The sequence below is a fragment of the Schistocerca serialis genome, chromosome 6, assembly GCF_023864345.2.
Source record: "Schistocerca serialis cubense isolate TAMUIC-IGC-003099 chromosome 6, iqSchSeri2.2, whole genome shotgun sequence".
In the NCBI taxonomy this organism is placed as follows: Eukaryota; Metazoa; Arthropoda; class Insecta; order Orthoptera; family Acrididae; genus Schistocerca; species Schistocerca serialis.
The window spans coordinates 232480760-232501483 of NC_064643.1; the positions used below are offsets into that span (position 1 = coordinate 232480760).

General features: G+C 39.6%; 1 protein-coding gene across 1 annotated transcript in view; it reads right to left on the reverse strand.

Moving 5' to 3' along the window:
• Positions 1 to 18123, reverse strand: part of LOC126484796 (uncharacterized) — a 54390-nt gene extending 36267 nt beyond the window's left edge. The window contains exon 1 of the mRNA XM_050108392.1: positions 18102 to 18123. Within this exon, the coding sequence (XP_049964349.1) occupies positions 18102 to 18123 (22 nt within the window). The remainder of the gene's footprint in view (positions 1 to 18101) is intronic.
• Between the last annotated feature and the right edge of the window lie 2601 nt (positions 18124 to 20724).

The window sequence follows — 20724 nt, forward strand, 5'->3', positions numbered from 1 at the left end:
TTGTAGGTGATGTCTTGATTGGGCCCCATGTTCTTCCACCTACGCTCAATGGAGCACGCTATCATGATTTCGTACGGGATACTCTACCTGTGCTGCTAGAACATGTGCCTTTACAAGTACTACATAACATGTGGTTCATGCACGATGGAGCTCCTGCACATTTCAGTCGAAGTGTTCTTACGCTTCTCAACAACAGATTCGGTGACCGATGGATTGGTAGAGGCGGACCAATTCCACGGCCTCCACTCTCTCCTGACCTCAACCCTCTTGACTTTCATTTAAGGGGGCATTTGAAAGCTCTTGTCTACGCAACCCAGGTACCAAATGTAGAGACTCTTCGTGCTCGTATTGTGGACGGCTGTGATACCATACGCCATTCTCCAGGGCTGCATCAGCGCATCAGGGATTCCATGCGATGGAGAGTGGATGCATGTATCCTCGCTAACGGAGGACATTTTGAACATTTCCTGTAACATTGTGTTTGAAGTCACGCTGGTACGTTCTGTTGCTGTGTGTTTCCATTCCATGATTAATGTGATTTGAAGAGAAGTAATTAAATGAGCTCTAACATGGAAAGTAAGCGTTTCCGGACACATCTCCACATAACATATTTTCTTTCTTTGTGTGTGAGGAATGTTTCCTGAAAGTTTGGCCGTACCTTTTTGTAACACCCTGTATTTCTGTAGCACTGAAGAAAAACGTTCGAGGCCATTGATTTGCTACAGGTAAAGAGGTGCACTCTGGGGTTAGATCATGGTTCAGCAGGAAAAGGTAAATCTTTCTCCATGAAGGCATTGATCTTCGTGGCTCTCAGTGGATAAATATGTTAAACGTTATGGCGATTATTTTGAAATCATGAAGAATTTATTCACATTTTTTTCTACGTGTCTAGTTTTCGTATTACAGTCCCTCATATTTGGCCTTCCACTTTGGTTGCAAATGTAATAGTTGTTGATGATATCTTCATACATACCCAAATCTATGGGCTATGTAACGTAGTGCGTAACGTTTACACTATTGAAGTGAAAGAGTTTACAAATTATGCAGAAAACGGTCCGCGAACTGGTGCGATCGCCGTACGCCGACGTGTTTCTGTCGACTAGGTTCCGACAGAGACCGTGCCTGGCTGTGCTTAAAATACATCGTTAGCAGTACGTCAATAATTGATTACGTGCCAGAAATCACAAATTTCCGCGATTCATGAACATTGACTTAGGAAATATTTGATTATTATCACCTGCATAAAAAGCAAATTACTCTTTGACAAGGTTCATACTTTAAGAAGATTCGATCTGCAACTGTTGGCGCCTGACCGAATGCTTTAGTCAGTGGGATGATACCAAATACTGATGAGCTATAAAGAGATTCCTGTTAACATTTAACAAAAGGATACAATGTCATACTGCTTGACATAAGACAAGTAACTACATGAATTAATTATTATTCACTACTGATTTACACCAGCTTAAGATACTGAAGGGTAGAGAACAATAGTGTAAAGTCCATCAAAGATATTATAGAGTTTATTGATACTAGTTCAGTCACATTTCTCGTTTAATTTTCATAGAATTACAATTCATGTTTGGAAAAATGATAAACTTAACAATTATTGGGGTCCAATGCAGTACTCATAAACCATGATTTTGTAGAGAAATTTCTAATTACATTTGGAGGCGTTCGACACACTCCAGAATCGCAGCGACTAAGCACGACCTTATTCTCTTTTGCGCTGCCATTCACCTGCGTCCGGTTGCGTGATTGTCATTGTACAAGTCACAAATTGATAACTGCTTCATAATCACAGTGTAAAACACCATTTGAATACATCAATACACATATCATCACTTCTCTGCTAGAGGTTTGAAGTATAAAAGTTACAGTAACACTTAGTCCTACTTTACGAGCGGCAGTTACTCAAACTTGCCGATAGGTTTCTCAAACCAGTATAGAAATATCAGTAATTTGGTTTTATATAGAGGTACTGTCCCTTACAACTGAGATGAAAGTCATGTACAATACTATACCGAAAATGTAATTGTGCTCAGTTTTATACGCTAATATCTTCGTTATCCAAAATTCTTTACAAAATTAACAAGGTTTTTATACAGTTAGTGTGTTTCTATCTCCAAGTGAGAGATCATTAGTCACCAATCATTAGATTTCGTAGAGTAGGTTTGGGCATTTATAATAAATGCAACATACAGAAATCACAGAACTTTAGCCTGGTTTTATGCAGTTATTGAGCTTATACATTCCAGAAACATTTTCCAGTTTGGCCTTTTACCGATGAAGATAGATAGCTTTACAGATGTTCTTATATAGAGGAATAAGTTTCTTCTACATATTCATTCGTTACACAGTCATTAATCTACTTTGGTGAAGATAAAGTTAAGTTCCATAATTGGTGTGTTTTGATGAGAAGTTTCTAAAAAATTAAGTATTAAATAATTTACTTTCGTAACATGATAATGCAAGACCACATTTACCACAGATGCTTAACATTTTCGTTCAACAAACAGATCAAATTACATGGTTTCCACAAAAGGCTGTGTGATTTTAACAATCCTCTATTAGTTTATACTGAAGTATACACAGTTATCAGTAGTAACTTCAACACACTAAGTTCAACAGTTAACGTTTATGAAACAGGTTGCATTTGATGGCAAATAAATGGGGCAGGTGAATGGTTACTTGGAGCTGTGCGCCATGGAAACTGGCGTCCGAAGTCGTGCGGGAAGTCTCATGGTCTCAACACTCGACATCATTAATTTACGTAATTCCTGACATAGTCTATACTAGCGTGACAATTTTAGTTATCTATATTTTAGACTGCATCACACCTGTAATTACACATTATGAAAAGTTCATTTCACGCTAACACGCATGCTGATCGAGACATATAATGAGTTCAGGTTATATGACATTGTGAGAAGACCCACAGCAGGGCTGGCAGTGAAGTTTGAATTATTCTCCCTGGAGCTCTCCGAAAACTTTAATGTAACTTCGCAGCGCTTTGCCACTATTTGCTAATGTCAGTAGGAAGTTGCGCTAAAAGGCGAAGGGCACAGTAAATACCGCTATAGATAACACTCTCACTGACATCAGAACGAAAAATATCGTTCCAGCAATTATCACGCCTGCAGCAGCAACGTTATCTCGTGTCAGACTAACTGTATGTGTCCGCTACTCATCTATTACTTACTGTTTAGCCGCTTACAATGTTCCACTTCGGCCATCCTTTTTACAATAGTCCAGATTGTTTAGTGTTCGGCATCTTTCTAGATTACTGTCTTTACACTTGCGACCGAGCGGTAAGTAAAAAGAACGTATTAACACAATGTACGAAATACAATATATACAACTTCGCGCTATGTACAGCAATCAGTGTTGAGTCATTTTTCCCTATTCCATGAGCTTCACAGAGGACATTAATGATGGTCAAATTCATCAGTTTTCTAGGTACATTTCACCCGAAGATAACATTTAATTAATACAGTATTGATCAGGGGCTGTGCTGGTCGAAGGTAAGAATGATTTCGTCTTGGTAACTCCAAGAGTATACACCCATTTGCATGTGATACTTTAACCTTCAGATATTTACTTACAAACTTGAACTGCCTGTCACAAGCAAAAGGACAGTGACATAAAGTAATTCCTCTTTTCACAAACGTGGTAAGTATGGACAACAAACGGCTAAATTCAACAATACCCATAATGCTGCGCCTCTTCAACTTTCGATTACGAGAAATCACTGCAAACCTGTGAACACGGCATTATGTGGCAGTTCTATGGAAGAGGACACACCTCTTCATCTACATCACATTCATTTAAGAACTACAGAAAATAATAACGTGGTTATATATTCGCATGATATCTGCAATTGTATTTCTGTAGTATGATACTTTCCTTTCTCTAAGTCTCTGAAGCTTGTACCTTTTACGAATATCTAACACTCAAGTACAAGTATACACAAGATCCCTGTTATCTCCTACATTCGATGGAACATTTCTGTGACATGGTTTAAGTTACGTTTAAATCAATGACTTCCTTTTAAATTTACAACACAGCATTCAGTTAGGACCATGATTTGCTTGAATAGTCATCTGCTATTATGTGAAAAAAGTCTTAAAACTAAAGAGAATGCTATTAAAAGTATCTACTCTACAAGTAATATTTACGTACTACGGTATATTTGTGCTTCACCATTCCTCACTAGAGTAGATACACAGTTCATAGCACTACAATATGAGTAATTTCTCTTAAGAAGCTGAAAGAGATATATTCCTTTCAATTTCTCTTCACGTTTCGACCAAGGCATCGATTACTGTATCTTGCAATAGGTCTGGTATGCAATTAATTCCATATGGTTAACAAAAGTTTTGAAGATACCTGCTTTTCTTTCTCAAACAAATGTAGACATTTCAAAAATAATTCCTCTACATCATTGTATCGCGTCCTGTCAATCCCTACAGCTTCTGCTACTTTCTCTTGAACTTTCATTTTTAAGTCCTCTACCTCCTAGGCGCTCCCAGTTATATCCCCATGGGATATCGTTTCCGCTTTTACAAGTTTAATCTTTATTCCTCGACAATATTGCCGACGTAAAACTTCACACGTAGAAGATCTACTTTAATTTCTTCGACCTTAGTGAAGAGAAACATTTAGCAGAAAGCAGATAAATCTTTGTGTCCCTTTTCTGTAAGAGAATCAGGCCAGAGAACGCAGTCTGTAATCAATTTATCTAGTGCAAGGGACAGGCATTCAATTACTCCATTTCAAAGTTCTACTTCGATCCACGTTTACCACTTTACAGGCCGTGACCTGCTGCCAAAATCACCAACGGCTCGATAGTTCTATATCAGATAATTGGGGACTTCATTACTTTTGTTTATTTGCTTAAATATGGCCTGGGAAACCACAATGATAGCTGCACCTGTATCAAGAACAACGTTTTTCGGGATATTGCCTAAGGCTGCATTGATTTTTGCACCAACAATTCTTTTGGGTTAGTCTACACAGTTACAACACAGCTCCAACAATTCTTGCCTCATAACGGTATCATCACTATACTGCAAAAGATTAACCTCTTTGAAAATGTCTCCCTCGCTCCATTCGTCGGCAAACATGTGTGAGCAAGTTGATGCCGACCTCGGTTTGTCGAATTACTCACCTAAGGACGTGCCTCCTCAGGCACTTCATTTACATTCACGGGCCTGTCGGGAGGTTGCCGGTGGTGACTGTGACAGTTGCTTGTCATTGGGTTATGCACTGGGTGAACAATACTACTATTATTGTTGTAACGTGGTGGATTTCCTCCAGGAGGATCCAAATTCTGATTGTAATTACCACTGTTGCTACTACTATACCAGGAACCGCCCCAGTTTTGCGATTTCCTGGTCGAAATCTGTTGTTAGATCTATGTTTGTAATAGGATTCGCTGCATTAAACGGAAGGTGGTCTGAATTTTGCCCTGCATGATAATGGTCCTTTTCACCACCGCTATCACTGAGGAAAGGTGGCCTGTCTTGATTGTTATGTGGTGGACATTGAACATTTTCGTAACCTCAACAATTTTGATTTGCATAAGCACAATTTCGAATACGTTGGATGTGGTCATAATACCCTTCAAGGAAGTCAAACATAGAGAGAAAATGTTCTACATGTGTTTGCCGTAAATTTATGAGCTTTTCCCTGATATAAAAAGATAAATTAGTTACTAGTGTCCTCAATACACCTCGTTGTGAAATGGGTTCACTCCAATCTTAATCCAATACTTCTCAAAATATCTCCGTAAATTTTCATTCTTGATATTGCACCCCTCACTGTTGAAAGCCTCTGTCATTCCTGAATACTTTGTCACCAGTACATAGCAAGTGAGCTTGCTCAGATTGTTGAAATATTTGACAGTATTTAATAGCTTCAGTTACCCAGAGGGCCTTATCACCTTGGACAAGTCCTGCCATGTATTGAATTTTCAGTCACAGTGACCATGGTTGAAATGACTCTGAGCACTATGGGACTTAACATCTGAGGTCATCAGTCCACCAGAACTTAGAACTACTTAAACCTAACTAACCTAAGGATATCACATACATCCATGGCCGAGGCAGGATTCGAACCTGCGACCGTGGCGGTCGCGCGGTTCCAGACTTAAGCGCCTAGAACCGCTCGGCCACTGCTGCCAGCCAGTGTTTACCTAGTTGTAAATTACCGAGTTGGGTACTAACTCTAACTCTCCATTGCAGTATGTCTTTATTTAGAGTTTCCGTAGTCTAAAATCAGATCCGTCGTAACTAACTTTGTGCTTCTGTCTGTTCTAAGGGTATGTCATCAACAGAGCTGCTTACAGCTTGCTTTATCTCTGAAGCAACTAAAGTGCGCGTCATTTATGTTGGCGGCCGAGTTTAGGTTTGTTCTGCGCATCTGACGTCACAAAACACAGTCAGCCAATGAACAGATGTCGACTGCAGTGCATAGCATGGACGAGTGTCTTCAGTTTTAGAAACGTTCAGTCATGAATAAAGTAATAGAACAAAAGCAATGTCTTGATATCAGACTTTCTTTCATAGAAAGTTTGGAAAAAAACATTCTTTATACCAATTGCTTCTAATTCTATTAATTAAACCAAACAAGCAATAAGACTCCTAATTCAGGCGATAGCAAGGAAAGGTGTTTGTATCAATCTCACGAACCGCTTTTTCGCAATATAGAACAGCGGTAATTGTTTATTTCCTATTGTACTTCGACGAAGCGTGAGTAATTCATAGTCATACCAACAGTGTTTGTCAGTATTTTGCGTGACGTGTTAGAGGCCTCATAGCGTTCTGTAGTCAGACGAGCTGCGTTACCGTAACGGTTAAGGTGTTGGGCTTCTACGCGAAAGGATATGAATTCAAACAATGTGCGGTGCTTAATATTTTCATTATTTAAAAACAATATCGAAGTGTCTTACTTCACGAATTATATTCGTTAGAATGCAATTATTTGAAATTTCTAGAGCTTTGTCTCATCATTAACCGTTTTGCTGCTGCAGACACGTGCTCCCCGCATTCCGCGCTGTGCCCGATTTTGTCATCACTGCACTGCTCGCCTATGCACACACATGGTGTTCCCACTGTTTTGACACATTTATCATTCGATTTCACAAAAACTATTTGCCCGAAAATTTGATTATTACACGTCTTCTTGACTGATACCTTCCCCCCCATCCCCCCCCCCCCCCCCCCCACAAATGACTTAATTTTGTTTCGATGTTCAACGCAGTTATAATGCAGCATTAAATGTAGTAAACCACTGCACGAAATTTTGAAGAGTTTGCAGAGGTAAAAGTCCATAGCGTATACTTTCCGTATGGTCGATTTTAGTTGCCACAATGTTGAGAATGAAATGTGGACAAGATACCTAAATTTCATATAAAATTTGCTGTATAACAACATAATTTGAGAATTCAGACGTGTAGAGAGTTCGGTTCGAAAATAATCCAGCTGCTGTTAGTTTTCATTGATTCAATGATCCAGCTGTTGTCTTATTTGATGCAACTACTGTCACATTATTCTTTGAGAGTTGCCAAAGGAGAAGCCGGTTCGGCCCCCGAAGTACCCCAATACAAATCACAACTGAGATCTGTGTTTGCTATTGCAACGTGATAGCTGTCCGCGAGGGATTCATATTCATCTATGGTAACGATCGTGTTTTCGTTTCTATCTTCGGCGAATTCGCGATCTGTTGCTTCTAGATTATCACCATTCGACACTGGGGACATGATTGCTATTGACTATCTTCGTGTGCTTCCATACTCACAAACACAACACCAGTACTCAAATATTTGTCGCTTCCTGTTTTGTGTTTGATATCTCAACAACTTCGTAGACGTTTACCTTACTATTAACATGGAAATCACAAATTATACAGTCTTTCGGGCTGGACGCAGATAGAATAACCCTAATCTCTTTCCGCATATTGCTATTTTCGCCAAGTTTGGGGAAAAGACATCAAAAGATCGAAATGTTAAAGTTTTGTACACGGTCACTACGAGCCATGAGAAATTATTTTACTAACATATGCTCCTGATGGGAAAGTACGACACGCTAACAGCGAAGGAAAACCAAAATAGAAGTTATTTTTTCCTTATCGTTGTGCGCGATGTTGTAGCAACTACGTGCACAGATTATGATTCAATAAAACTCTCACAATGGAACCACATACGTAAAGAGCACTTGGTTTCTTTCTTTTTCTCTGCATGAGCCTCACAGGGCCATTCATCATCTAATGTCAGTCTTATTCAACACAGTGATCTTCGTAGATCTACCATTATCCCACACAAACAACATGGAAAAGATTGTTTGAGACAATAAAAACGTATGAATAACACCGATGAACGTATTGAGATTAACGGTAATATGTATATCAAATGGGCACTGTGTTCTGCAAGACCGCTGTTTGATTACGAATATTTACTACAGTACTGATGGCAATGACGAGAAATAAAATACTCTACAGAAGAAAACGTGCTTCGTCCTCAGGGATATATTAAATCACACTCCTTTTTACAGTAGCCATGTCATATAGGCAGATATATATGAGACAGTCAAACGAAAACGAGACATATGCAAATAAAGTGTGTTAAGTGTTTATTATTTTGAAAGGAATTGCCACAGCTGTTGACACATCCATCATACTTTGACGCAAATGGTCACTGCCTACGTGAGAAAATCTTTTTGTATACCGACGGATCCACGATGGTTTCCACGCCTGCATATATTGGTGTGACGGCAACGAATATTTTCTTCAGATTTCTAAAGATTTGGAAACTGCATGGGGAGAGGGTGAGATTGTATGGATGATGTGTAAGAGTTCTGAGAGAAAGCATAGTCGAAATAACCTATTCAACACGTGGAAGGGCATTTTCCAGTAGCGGTATGAAGTCGCCTGTCAACTTCCCTGGGCGTTTGTACTGTGTGAGGAGCTTAACTTTCTGCAAGCTGTACGTCTGCGGCTTTGCGTTAATGGTGTTGCAGTGTTCCAGTTGGCTCTAGCATTCGAAGGAAAAGATCATGACTTTTCCCAACGTTATCCATATTGTCCCGATCTCACCCCATGCGATGAAGAAACCCGTTCGATACTATTGACATGCTACGGGAAAAGATGTGTACTCTTGGGTACAATCATGGTTCAGAAGGAAATGCTATATCTTTTTCCGCGAAGGGATTATTAAAAAAAATGGTTCAAATGGCTCTGAGCACTACGGGACTTAAGTACTGAGGTCATCAGTCCCCTGGAACTCAGAACTACTTAAACCTAACTAACCTAAGGACATCACACACATCCATGCCGAAGGCAGGATTCGAACCTGCGACCGTAGTGGATGCGCGGTTTCAGACTGTAGCGCCTAGAACCACTCGGCCACTCTGGCCGGCGGGATTATCATCGTGTCCCTCAATGGGATGAACGTATTAACTGTTATGGCAATTACTTTTGGAACCATAAATAGTTTACGTACCTTTTTTCCTACTTGTCTAGTTTTGATTTACATCCCGTTCATACTTTTCCATTGTCATTGGCTGCAAATGTAATTGTTGTGGATGATATCTTCATAAACACCTAGTTCTATGGGCTACGTACCATAGTGCGTAACGTTTACAGTGTTGAAGGAAAACAGTTCACAAGTTATGCAGAATACAATCCACGATCTGGTGTGGTCTCTGCAAGCCAACGTGATTCTGTCGACTAGGTATCCACAGAAACCTATACTCACTAGCGAACTTCGTTAGTGCACCAAGTCTGTAAACCGACTGTCTATAACAGTAGGCCGTAATCTGAGTGTAAATGCTATGTGCTATGGTTATGGTTATGGCTATGGCTATGGCTATGGTTATCAGTTCTGTGCCAGGTGACTAAAGGCGTCATCAGCTCGTGCTTGAAGTATCGCATGTTCGCTTGTCGCCCAATAATATGCATGTCTTCTGAACTAATCTATCGACATCAATACAACAGATACAACCACTGTGGCAGATAGGATGCCCTCTCCTGATAAATCCGTGCACTCAGAGCTGTGGCATATAAGGGGTCATTTAGCAAAATGGGGAAAAATTGTGTCAGAGGATGAGCCGATTGGTCGTATGGACTTATGGCCGTAAATGCCCTCCGAGGAACATGAAACCACTTGCAGATAACAGATCTTTGATAGTTTAGGTTGGAATGACGCTAGAGAACACACGAGGCAAGTGGGAATATTCCCTCTGCAGTAGTATTTTAGAACTACAATCAATAGGAAAGTTATTAGGTCCATGACGGCGGTGCGTCCACACATGTAAACTAGGGGGCATCCGATTCTCTGCTGTTGCAGGCTGACTCTGGTACTGACGTATGTAGTATACTGCATCACTGCTTCGCTGGCACACCATAATGTTTTCGTGAGTGTAAGTATGGGGAAACAACCTTCTCTTTATGTAATGTTTGAATTTCTATTTACGATATTGGAGGACAGTAACGCTATAATTATCAAGCCCGTTACGTAAGTTCAAAGTTACTAATATGGCTTCGGTTAGACACAGAACAGCTAAAATTTAAAATGGTACCTCAACTAATCATTTTCATTGAAAGTTAGAACAAATTCTCCATACTTTTTATCCAGTTGTGCGTTCTTGAGCTTAGAATACATCGTTAGCAGTACGACAATTATTGACTATGCGCTGGAATTTGAACTGCCACGCTAGGTGTTTGCGTCTGACCTAATGTTCTAGTTAACTTGAAGATAGCAAATATTGATGGGCTACACAGAGACTCTTGCTATAATTTATCAATAGGAGACGGTATCAACCTCCTTGAAATGAAATAAGTTATTGTATAAATTAATCATTGTACAACTAATGATTTACACTAGTGGATTAAAGCAGGTGCTTACATGCTTGGCTCAAGGTACCGAAGGGATGAGAACAGCAGTCGGTAGTCGCTTTTCATCGTCCATCAACGATGTTACAGTGTTTACTGATACCAGATCAATCGGAGCTTTCCTCTGATTTTCATGGAATTACAGTTAATGCTTGGGAAAATGATGAAAGTCCGTTTGGAAGCATTAGACACGGCATCGACGACGCACGACTTTTGTCCCTTTTGTGCTGTCATTCACTGGCTTCCGGTTGTATGATTGTCATTGTACAAGTCACAATTTGATAACAGATTCATAATCACACTGTGACACCAGTTCAATACATCATTACACATACCATCACTTCTCAGCTAGTGTCTGAAGATATAAAAGTTACTGTAACACTTAGTACGCTTTTACAAGGCACAGTTACTCTAACTTGCCGATACGTTTGCTTAAAGAAGTATAGAAATATCAGTACTGTGGATTTATATAGAGGAATAGTCTCTTACAACTGAGTTAAAAGTCATGTAAAGTACTATATTGAGAATGTAATTTCGGCTCAGTTTTACCAACTAATACCTTCAGTATGCAAAATTATATACAAAATCAACCAGGTTTTTATCCTGTCAACTCATTACTTTCTCCAAATAAGAATTTATTAATCATCAATCATTATATTACGTAAAGTAAGTTGGTGCATTTAAAATAAACACAACATACAGAAATCAGAGTATTATATCCTGGTTTTATACAGTAACTGTGATTGTACATTTCAAATGGTTCAAATGGCTCTGAGCACTATGGGACTTAACATCTGAGGTCATTAGTCCCTTAGAACTTAGTACTACTTATATCTAACTAACCAAAGGACATGACACACATCCATGCCCAAGGCAGGATTCGAACCTGCGACCGTAGCGGTTGCACGGATCCACACTGAAGCGCCTAGAACCGCTCGGCCACACCGGCCGGCTGTACATTTCATAAATATTTTACAGATTGAGTTTTTACCAATAAAGATATGTAGATTTATAGATTTATTTATAGAGTTTCTTCCACATATGACAGTACTAATTTCATTTTTTACTTACTCATTAATTTTCTTTGGTAAAGATAAAGTTATCTGAAATAACGTCATTGGTCTGTTTTGATCAGGACATTCAGAAATTCAATATTCTGTAATTTACTTTAATAACATGGTTATGGAAGATCATATTTATCACATATGTTTAACATTTCCGTACAACAAACTCATCAAATTTACATTATACTAAGGTATTCACAAGGTTTCCGAAAAATCTATGTGATTTTAACTGTCCTCTAATACTTTCTGTTCAAGTGTACACAGTGATAAGTAGACAACTGTAACATATTAAGTGCAACAGTTTACGTTTATGAAATGGGTTGCATTTGATGGTATGCTCCTCAGGGAAATGAATGGAGCAGGTGGATAGTCACTTGTAGCTGTGCGCCGTGGAAAGTGGCACATTTATCCAGGTTATAACTAGTTGCCGTCACCGCTTGCCGACAGCCATACAGTACATGTACGATCATACAAGGGCATTGACGTGTACAGCGTTCTTACAGTATAATTTGGTCTGGAAGAGAACGTGTGCTATCACTTTAAGCCCCTTAGACACAACATACAACATCATTAATATACGTAATTCTCGGCACAGTCTATACTACCATTAGGTTTTTAGTTATCTATATTGTAGTCTGCATCACACATATAATTATACATTAAGAAAAGTTCATTTGATGCTTCCATACATGCTCATCGAGAGATGTTCATTGTTCAGGCTATATGACACATTATGAGTCGGCCCCCAGCAGGCAGTCTGTGAAACTTCAATTATTCTCCGGAAACAGTCTGCCAACTATCACTTCAATTTAACTTCGTTGAGCTTCGCCACAGTCTGCTTATATCAACCACAGGGCGTGTCACAATCGGAACGCACCGTAATCACCGTTGCAGATAACACGCTCACTGATATCAGAACGAAAAATATCCTTCCCGCAATTCTCACACTAAAAGCAGTAACTTCATCTCGTGTCAGGCTAACAGTACACGTCCGCTACTCGTCTATTACTTTCTGTTTTCCATGTTTACAGTGTTCCACTTTAGTCACCTTATAATCTGGTCTAGATTCTTTGCTATTCAATATCTTTCTAGTTTACTGCCTTATTACTTGTGGCCAAGCGGTGAGCAAAATCCTACGTGTTAATGGTACTTATAACAATACATACTATTTCGCGATATATATAGGCATCAGTGCAGATTAATTTTTCTCTGTTAAATCTGATTCTCATAGCAAATTAATTATCATCAAACTAATCAACTTCATCGGTACTTCTTACCCCAGATTTACATTTAATTAATGCAATATTAGTCATGGGCTGTGCTGGCGGAAGGCAAGATAACTATATCATAGTACCAAAAGGGTATGTACCCATTCGCCTGGGGCGGTTTCCCCTCAGATTTTCACGTACAAACATAAACTGCCTACCAAAAGTAAAGGCACTGTGACATAAAGCAATTCTCCTTACCACAGCTATACTAAATATGGACCACGGATGCCTAAATTCATTAGTGCCCATAATGCTGTCCCCTCTGTAAGTTCCAGTTATGGGAAATAAGGGCAAATCTCTACATACAGCATTATGTGGAAGGTCTTTGGAAAAGATACATCCTTTTATGTAATCATATTCATTAAGAACTAAAGAAAATAATCACCTGGTAATGCACATCTATTTACAGATATCTAGAATTATATGTCTGTAATATAGTGTTCTATAAGTCTCTGAATATCTAAGAGACCAGTCCAAGCATACACAACAACCTATTATTTCCTACTTTCTATAGAACAATATTTTCTGTGACATAGTTCATGGTCAAATCTATGGCTTCCTCTTATAATTACTGTACAATGTTCCGTGAGGACCATAATTACCTTGAATATTCATCTACTGTTCTCAGAAAAAGCATTAAAATAAAGGGAATGGTATTATATGCATGATAAAAAATCTATCCCACAAGGAATCTTTAAATACTACGGCATATTTGTGCTACACCATTCCTTACTGGGTTAGATAAACAGCTCACATAGAATTACGTAAATCACTAAATAAATACTCTTATGATACATCTGATTAAGAAGCCTTGATTTCTTAGCACTACATTATGAGTAACATCTCTTCAGATCCTGAGAGGGATAAGCCCTTTTTTTCCCTACACGTTTCGACCAAGTAACTGAGCAGTGTGTTTTGCAATAGGTCTGATACGGAATTACATCCATATGATATACAAAAGTTTTGATGATACCTGTTTCCATTTCTCAAACACGTGGTGATATTTCAACAATACATCCTCTACGCCATTCTGTTTGGTCCCGTCGATCCCTACAGCCTCTGATACTTTCTCTGCAACTGTCAGTTTTTAGACCTCTACCTCATAGTTGCTACCATGTATATCCCCATTGGATATTGTTTCAGATTTTCCAGGTTTAACCTTTATTACTCACAATATTTCCCATGTATAGCCTGAGTACGTAAAAGATCTACAATAATTTCTTGGCCTTAGCCAACAGGTAGATTTTGCCAGAAGAAAGGTCAGTCTTTGAAGCCCTTCTCTAAGAAAATCAAGATTAAAAATACAGCCTGTAATCAAAAAAAATGGTTGCCTCTGAGCACTATGGGACTCAACTGCTGAGGTCATTAGTCCCCTACAACTTAGAACTAGTTAAACCTAACTAACCTAAGGACAACACAAACATCCACGCCCGAGGCAGGATTCGAACCTGCGACCGTAGCGGTCCTGCGGTTCCAGACTGCAGCGCCTTTAACCGCACGGCCACTTCGGCCGGCCAGCCTGTAATCATTGTATGTACTACAACGTATAGTCATTCAGTTTCACCATTTCCAAGTTCTACTTTTATCTTGGCTTGCCACTTTACAGGTTGTGACCTATGCCAAAAATACCAACAACTCGACAGTTCTGTACCGGATACTTGGGGACTTTATTACTATCATTTATTTAGTCAAGTAAGTCCTGGGAAACCACACTGACAGCCGCACCTGTATCGGGAACGCCAACTGTAGGGAATTGCTTACCATTGATTTCATTTTTGCTAACATAATGCGTTTCGGTCTGTCTACACCGTTGTTATATCCTTCCAATAATTGTTGTCTCATATCAGAATTGACATTGTTTACCAAAATATTAAACTCTTTAAGAATTTCGCCATTGTTCCACTCCTTGAGCAACAAGTGAGGACAAGATGCGACCAACCTTAGTTTTTCGAATTGCTCACCTGAGGACGTGACACCTTAGCCACTTTAATTGTGTTCACGGACTCACTGAGCGATTCCCAGTGGTGACTGTAATTGTTGATCGCCACGGTATTATGCACTCAGTGAACTTCAGTATTATTACTGTTATTACGTGTTAGATTTCCTCCAGGAGGGCAACAATTTTGACCATAATTCTTTAAGTTCAGTGGCGACTTTGTACCGTAATTCAATGGGAACAGTTCTGTCCCTGCAATATTTTGCCTAAGGATTTTCTTTCAGCGTAATATGTCTAACAAAATTGTTAGCTTTGCCTAAACCTTCAGAAAAGAATTCAATAGGCGAGCTACAGTGTCTTTTGCATAGAATGCAGTCACTGACAACACATTGTCCTAAACGTTAAAGCGAAAAAGATCAAATGAATTAAGACTAAATACGTTCTCACAATCGCGTGATTGTTGCACTGTAAGTGTCACTTTTCACGTAAGTCAACGATACATGGCAGGCACTGCACATTGTCCGAGAACTCTCAGTTGAGTGCTAGTTTTAGACAGGCGTGGGGAACCTCGTAGTTCATCTTTGTGACGATTTAGCAGTGTGATAGCGGCACCCATGTCCAACTGAAATTTCCCACGTTTCCCAAAAATAAGTAAACGAAAAAAAATTTTTTTTTTTTTTGCTTGGTGTGTCAATGTAGAAACTGCTCGCTTGCTAGGTTTCCAAAAGCCTGTTGCCGATTTTTAATATACTGCGTCAATGACATGGGCCTTGTGACTAGATTTTTGTGAGTGGGCTAAATTCTTGTGTTTGTTCCGTTGCAAACATACTGATTGTACATGTGCCTTCCTGCCAAAAGCGTAACACTGAGCTTGTCAGGAAGGGTATTCTTGGCATCTGTGCCGTGAATAACACCTAGGGCAAGACTTAATTCAGTTCTCCTATGTAGTCGCCTGTTTAGCAAATTGCTTATGCGGCGTGGAGAGGTGTTGAAACCGCCGAATGGGACGATCGGAAACAAGGGACTCAACCCGAAAAATATCTGCCTGCTCAAATGTATGAACTGAGAAGGCACCAGAATCGTACTTATCTAATATTTCCATTACCTGCTTAAATGATCGATCGGACACATTCAAAATCAGTTCTCTATGTTTGACATTAGGCACATTGTACACGATCACATCACGCAACATAACATCTGAATATACAGCACCGCAAGGATATTTGAATCTGCATTCTCTTTTCATACCCTGAAAATCCGTTACCCACTTGTCATAAGCTTGTTTTGACCGTTTTTTGCAATTTAAGAATTGATACCTAGCCGCTACCACAGTCACTTGTTGGTCATAATAGTTTGCTAATGAGGCGACGACTTGGTCGTAAGCAAGTTCTCTTGGAGTGGCGTTAGGAAAAAGTACTTGTAGGAGCCTAAACACTGCACTTCCTACTGTTGATAATCGATATAGAAGTTTCACAGTACCTGATACATTATGAGAAAGGCGGTGCGCTTGGAACTGCGACAACCACTCGAGCCACTCCGTCTCTCGTTCACGAAACTGTTGAAAAGCTGGTATAGCAGTAAGTGTTACTGTAGGTGGAGCTTGTTCGTCGGGCGCGCAGCGTCGGTCACTATTTGCTGCACCGTGTTCATTAGGGCACATATGTGCTGCGTCTGGAACTGAAACATCTGCGTTAGCTGTGTGGCATCTAACGCTTGCGGCATTGGCGCATGAGTAGGGGATGGGATGAGCATTTTGGTAGACACAAATGCAACAAACAGATAAGGCAAGCAAGCAGTAAAATTACAAAGGAAAATTTCTGCAACGCCCACCTGAAAACACTGGTTAGCAAAAACGACAAGAAATTGTTAAAGCAAATAAGCGCCCCTCCAAAGTAAAGACAAGAGAAAGTTAGGGCACCAGCAAAGAACACATAAAATTCCGTGGCCGCCAGGCATTTGGTTCTTTTGTAAGTCCTCGTCGCCAAATGTGGGGTCCAGCCCACTCGTCGTTAATAGGGTGCATAAAGGATCCTGCATTCTCGGGTAACTATACAACAATTCAGGCAAATCTCATTAATAGTTCTCATTACAATAAAAAACATTGACAACACTTAACATGGGATTTACTGGAGCGTGTTGCAAGCGATTGGCGACATAGAAATAGTCAAAGTCTTTTGCTGCATACAAAGTGCATGTATGCAATTGACATGGATCACTAATAACTGCTATCATAGTGACACTCTATTACTGTGCGTTCTGCTAACTGCGCTAAAAGTGCCCTAATAATGGACGGCCGAGGTTGTCAGGAGCGGCGCTTATATTCTCTTCTTGTAAAGGCCGCTCTTGTCGTGGCTATTGGCTGACATCGTCTCACAGCCTACTCTACTTTTGCATTCTTCACCTTCGCAGCCGGCGCTTTCGTTTCTCCGGAACAATTCCCATGTGTTTGCGAAAGTAGGCCTATCATTACCTACTTTACTAACGCCAAAAAGTTCCTTTTGTAAATTATCCAGCTGGGTATTAATTCTGTCTCTCCATTTCGGAAATCTCTTTGCTTAGAGTTTCCCTAATGTGACTGAGATCAGTCCTAAGTGACTTCTGGTCTTCTGTCTTTTCTGTAGATATGCCATCAACAGAACTGCGTACATCTTGCTTTCCCTCTGAAGTAACTGCTTCGTTGAGTTTGTTTCTTTCCGCTTCAAGAACTCAATAAACTTTTGTTCTTGATTAGCAGAAAGCCTTTCTAGGTCTCGCTACGTTCCTGCATATTAATTTTCATCGATCGTTGTTCAGTTTGTGTAGTAGTACCTCTTCGGAAAGTTTTCTAGCTGTTTCCGGAAATCACGGCAACCCCGAAGTTGCACGTCACTGTTTTCACTATATCTTGCATGATTATGAACCTGACCAGTTCTGACGCTAACATCTTCATTTGTGCTGATTTACTCTCTTGTTGTTCCTTGTTCATTTCGGCTAATTGAGGTTCCATGACTTTCTACGTGACTGTGCGGCTGTTCCCAAAGTACATATTCAGTAAACTGGGTAGCTACACGTTCGGTAGGCTCATCTTTTATTTGTTTCAATTGAGAGTCAAAACGTGTACAGATTTCGGTTATAAAATGATCCAACAGCTGTTTATTATCGCTTCTGAATTGATCCAGCTGCAGTCTTCTGTGATCCGACCGCTATCTTACTGTTTTCATGAGAGTTACCAAAGGTGAAGCCTGTTCGGCCTTCGAAAGTATTTTCAGGTAAACCGTAACAGAGATCTGTGTTTGCTATTGCAACGTGATAGCAATCCACGAGTGATTCACATTCATCTATGGCAGCGTTCATGTTTTCGTTTCTATCTTCGGCGAATTCGCCATCTGCTACCTCATAATTATTACCATTCGATACTTGAGACATCGTCGCTATTAACTGCCAATGCGTCCATTGCATGCTAATAAATGCAACACCAGTATACAAATATTTATCACTTTAGATTTCGTGTTTAGTATGTCAACAGTTTCAGAGGTTTACCTTACTATTAACATGTAAATCATACAGGTACAAAAAGGGACGTGGCATTACGTCACAAACCTGAAGGCGATGTCCGCCATCGTAACTAGCGCTAAATATTTGGTTCACCGCATTCATACCCCCATAGTTCACAGCGGTGATATTTTCCCGTGACGTCACTCTGACTGTGTCGTATTACTTGAGCAAATATGCTTTCAAGGAAACAAAAATGTTTAAAATTGCCTTCCTGACACTAGGTTATCCTTGTATGCTCTATAATGTTTAGTATTTAAAACAGTTGTTACGCACATACAACAGAAATAATATACAAGCAGCATTCGTAAACACTAGTCTGCTAATGTTGTATAAAATAGTATCCACTCTAGCTTCAAAATAACGTACAGTATAAGTCTATAGTGCCATCTCCCTTCTTTCTTTATCTCCATGATGAAAATCAACAACTGAATTACACCCTCTGGCTCAACACAACAAGAATATCTCTGACCACTATTTCCCCTATGTTGTGGAAAACAAACATATAAATTCGTACACGGTTACTACGAGCATTAAAAAATTATGTCCGGTACATATTCTCCTGGAGGGAGAAGCACCACACGCGGACAGAAAAGAAAAACCAGAATACAAGTTATTATTACATTCGCGCTGTGCCGCGAAGTTGGAGCCCGACAAATTTCTTATTTGAGACAAACTCTTAAAAATCACCAAAATTATACCAGCTTCTTATCGACTCTCCATTTCTACAATACTGTGAATAATTTCTCCGGCAGTATTTACAATCGTAGAGTATGAAAAATGTGACGAAGTTATAGTACGAAGACAAGATAAAATTTTATTCGTATATATTTACATAAAATTACCTATGTGAATCGCGTCCTACTTTGGGCGCCTCTTACAACGTTTCGCAAGTAAAGCAATAGGGAAACAAACGTTTCTTTAAGGAACGTTTGAATTTGTATCTAACTTACGGGAAGGCGGACGTTATAATTAGCACTCTCGTAACGTATGTTCAAAGTACCTAATTTGGCCTCCCTTAGACACAGATCTGCTAAAATTTAATATGATTCATCTACTGATTACATTCATTGAAAGTTGAAGTGAAAAGTCTCTGTACTTTCTATCCAGCTAGGCCTGCCTGGGCGTAAAACACATCGTTAGCAGTAGGTCAATAATTAATCACGAGCGGTAAATTTAAACAGCCGCGCTGTTTGAACGTTGACTTAGAGAAGATCTGATTATTATCTCCTGCATAAAAAGTGTATTTACCTTCTGAACATGACTTATACTTTCATAAGAATCGATCTGTGGCTGTTGGCACCTGATCGAATGTTCTGTGCAACTTAATGCTACCGAATACTGCTGAGCTTTAAAGAGATTCTTGTTAATATTTATCAATAGCATACAACGTCACTCTCCTTGAAATAAAACAAATCATTACATGAATTAATTATTATTCAACTAAAGAAATTAGAGTACTTCATTAAAGCAGAAACTTACGTGCTTGGCTCAAGATACTGAAGGGAAGATAACAATAGTCGATGATCCCTTTTTACCTTCTCTCAAACATATTATAGAGCTCACTAATACTAGATCAATCACATCCTTCCTTTGATTTTCATAGAATTAGAAGTCGTGTTAGGAAAAATGATTAAAGTAGTAATTATCATTGACCGATGCAGTATTCATAAACCATGTTCTAGCGAAATGTCTAAGTCCACTCAGTTGCGTTACAAGACGATGACTCGGTATACCAATCAAGAAAAGGCCGAGATAGTCTTTACACGGGAACGGCTGTTCTGCGAAAAGTATCCCTGCCGCCCGCATGGCACCACAAGGTGTTAGCTACAGCGTTTGTGTGACATGTTTGTTTAAAAGAATGGGTACCCAAGAAAGTCGGATGCACCGGGGACCGACATTGATCTTGGAGAATGTGACCCCGGTATCAGTAGCACGCAGATTGACCACGTGAGGCTCTCTCCCTGACAACTGCCACTGTCTGCATCACAACACATGCAGGCCTTTATTACTCACCGAATTCCTCCCGTGAGGA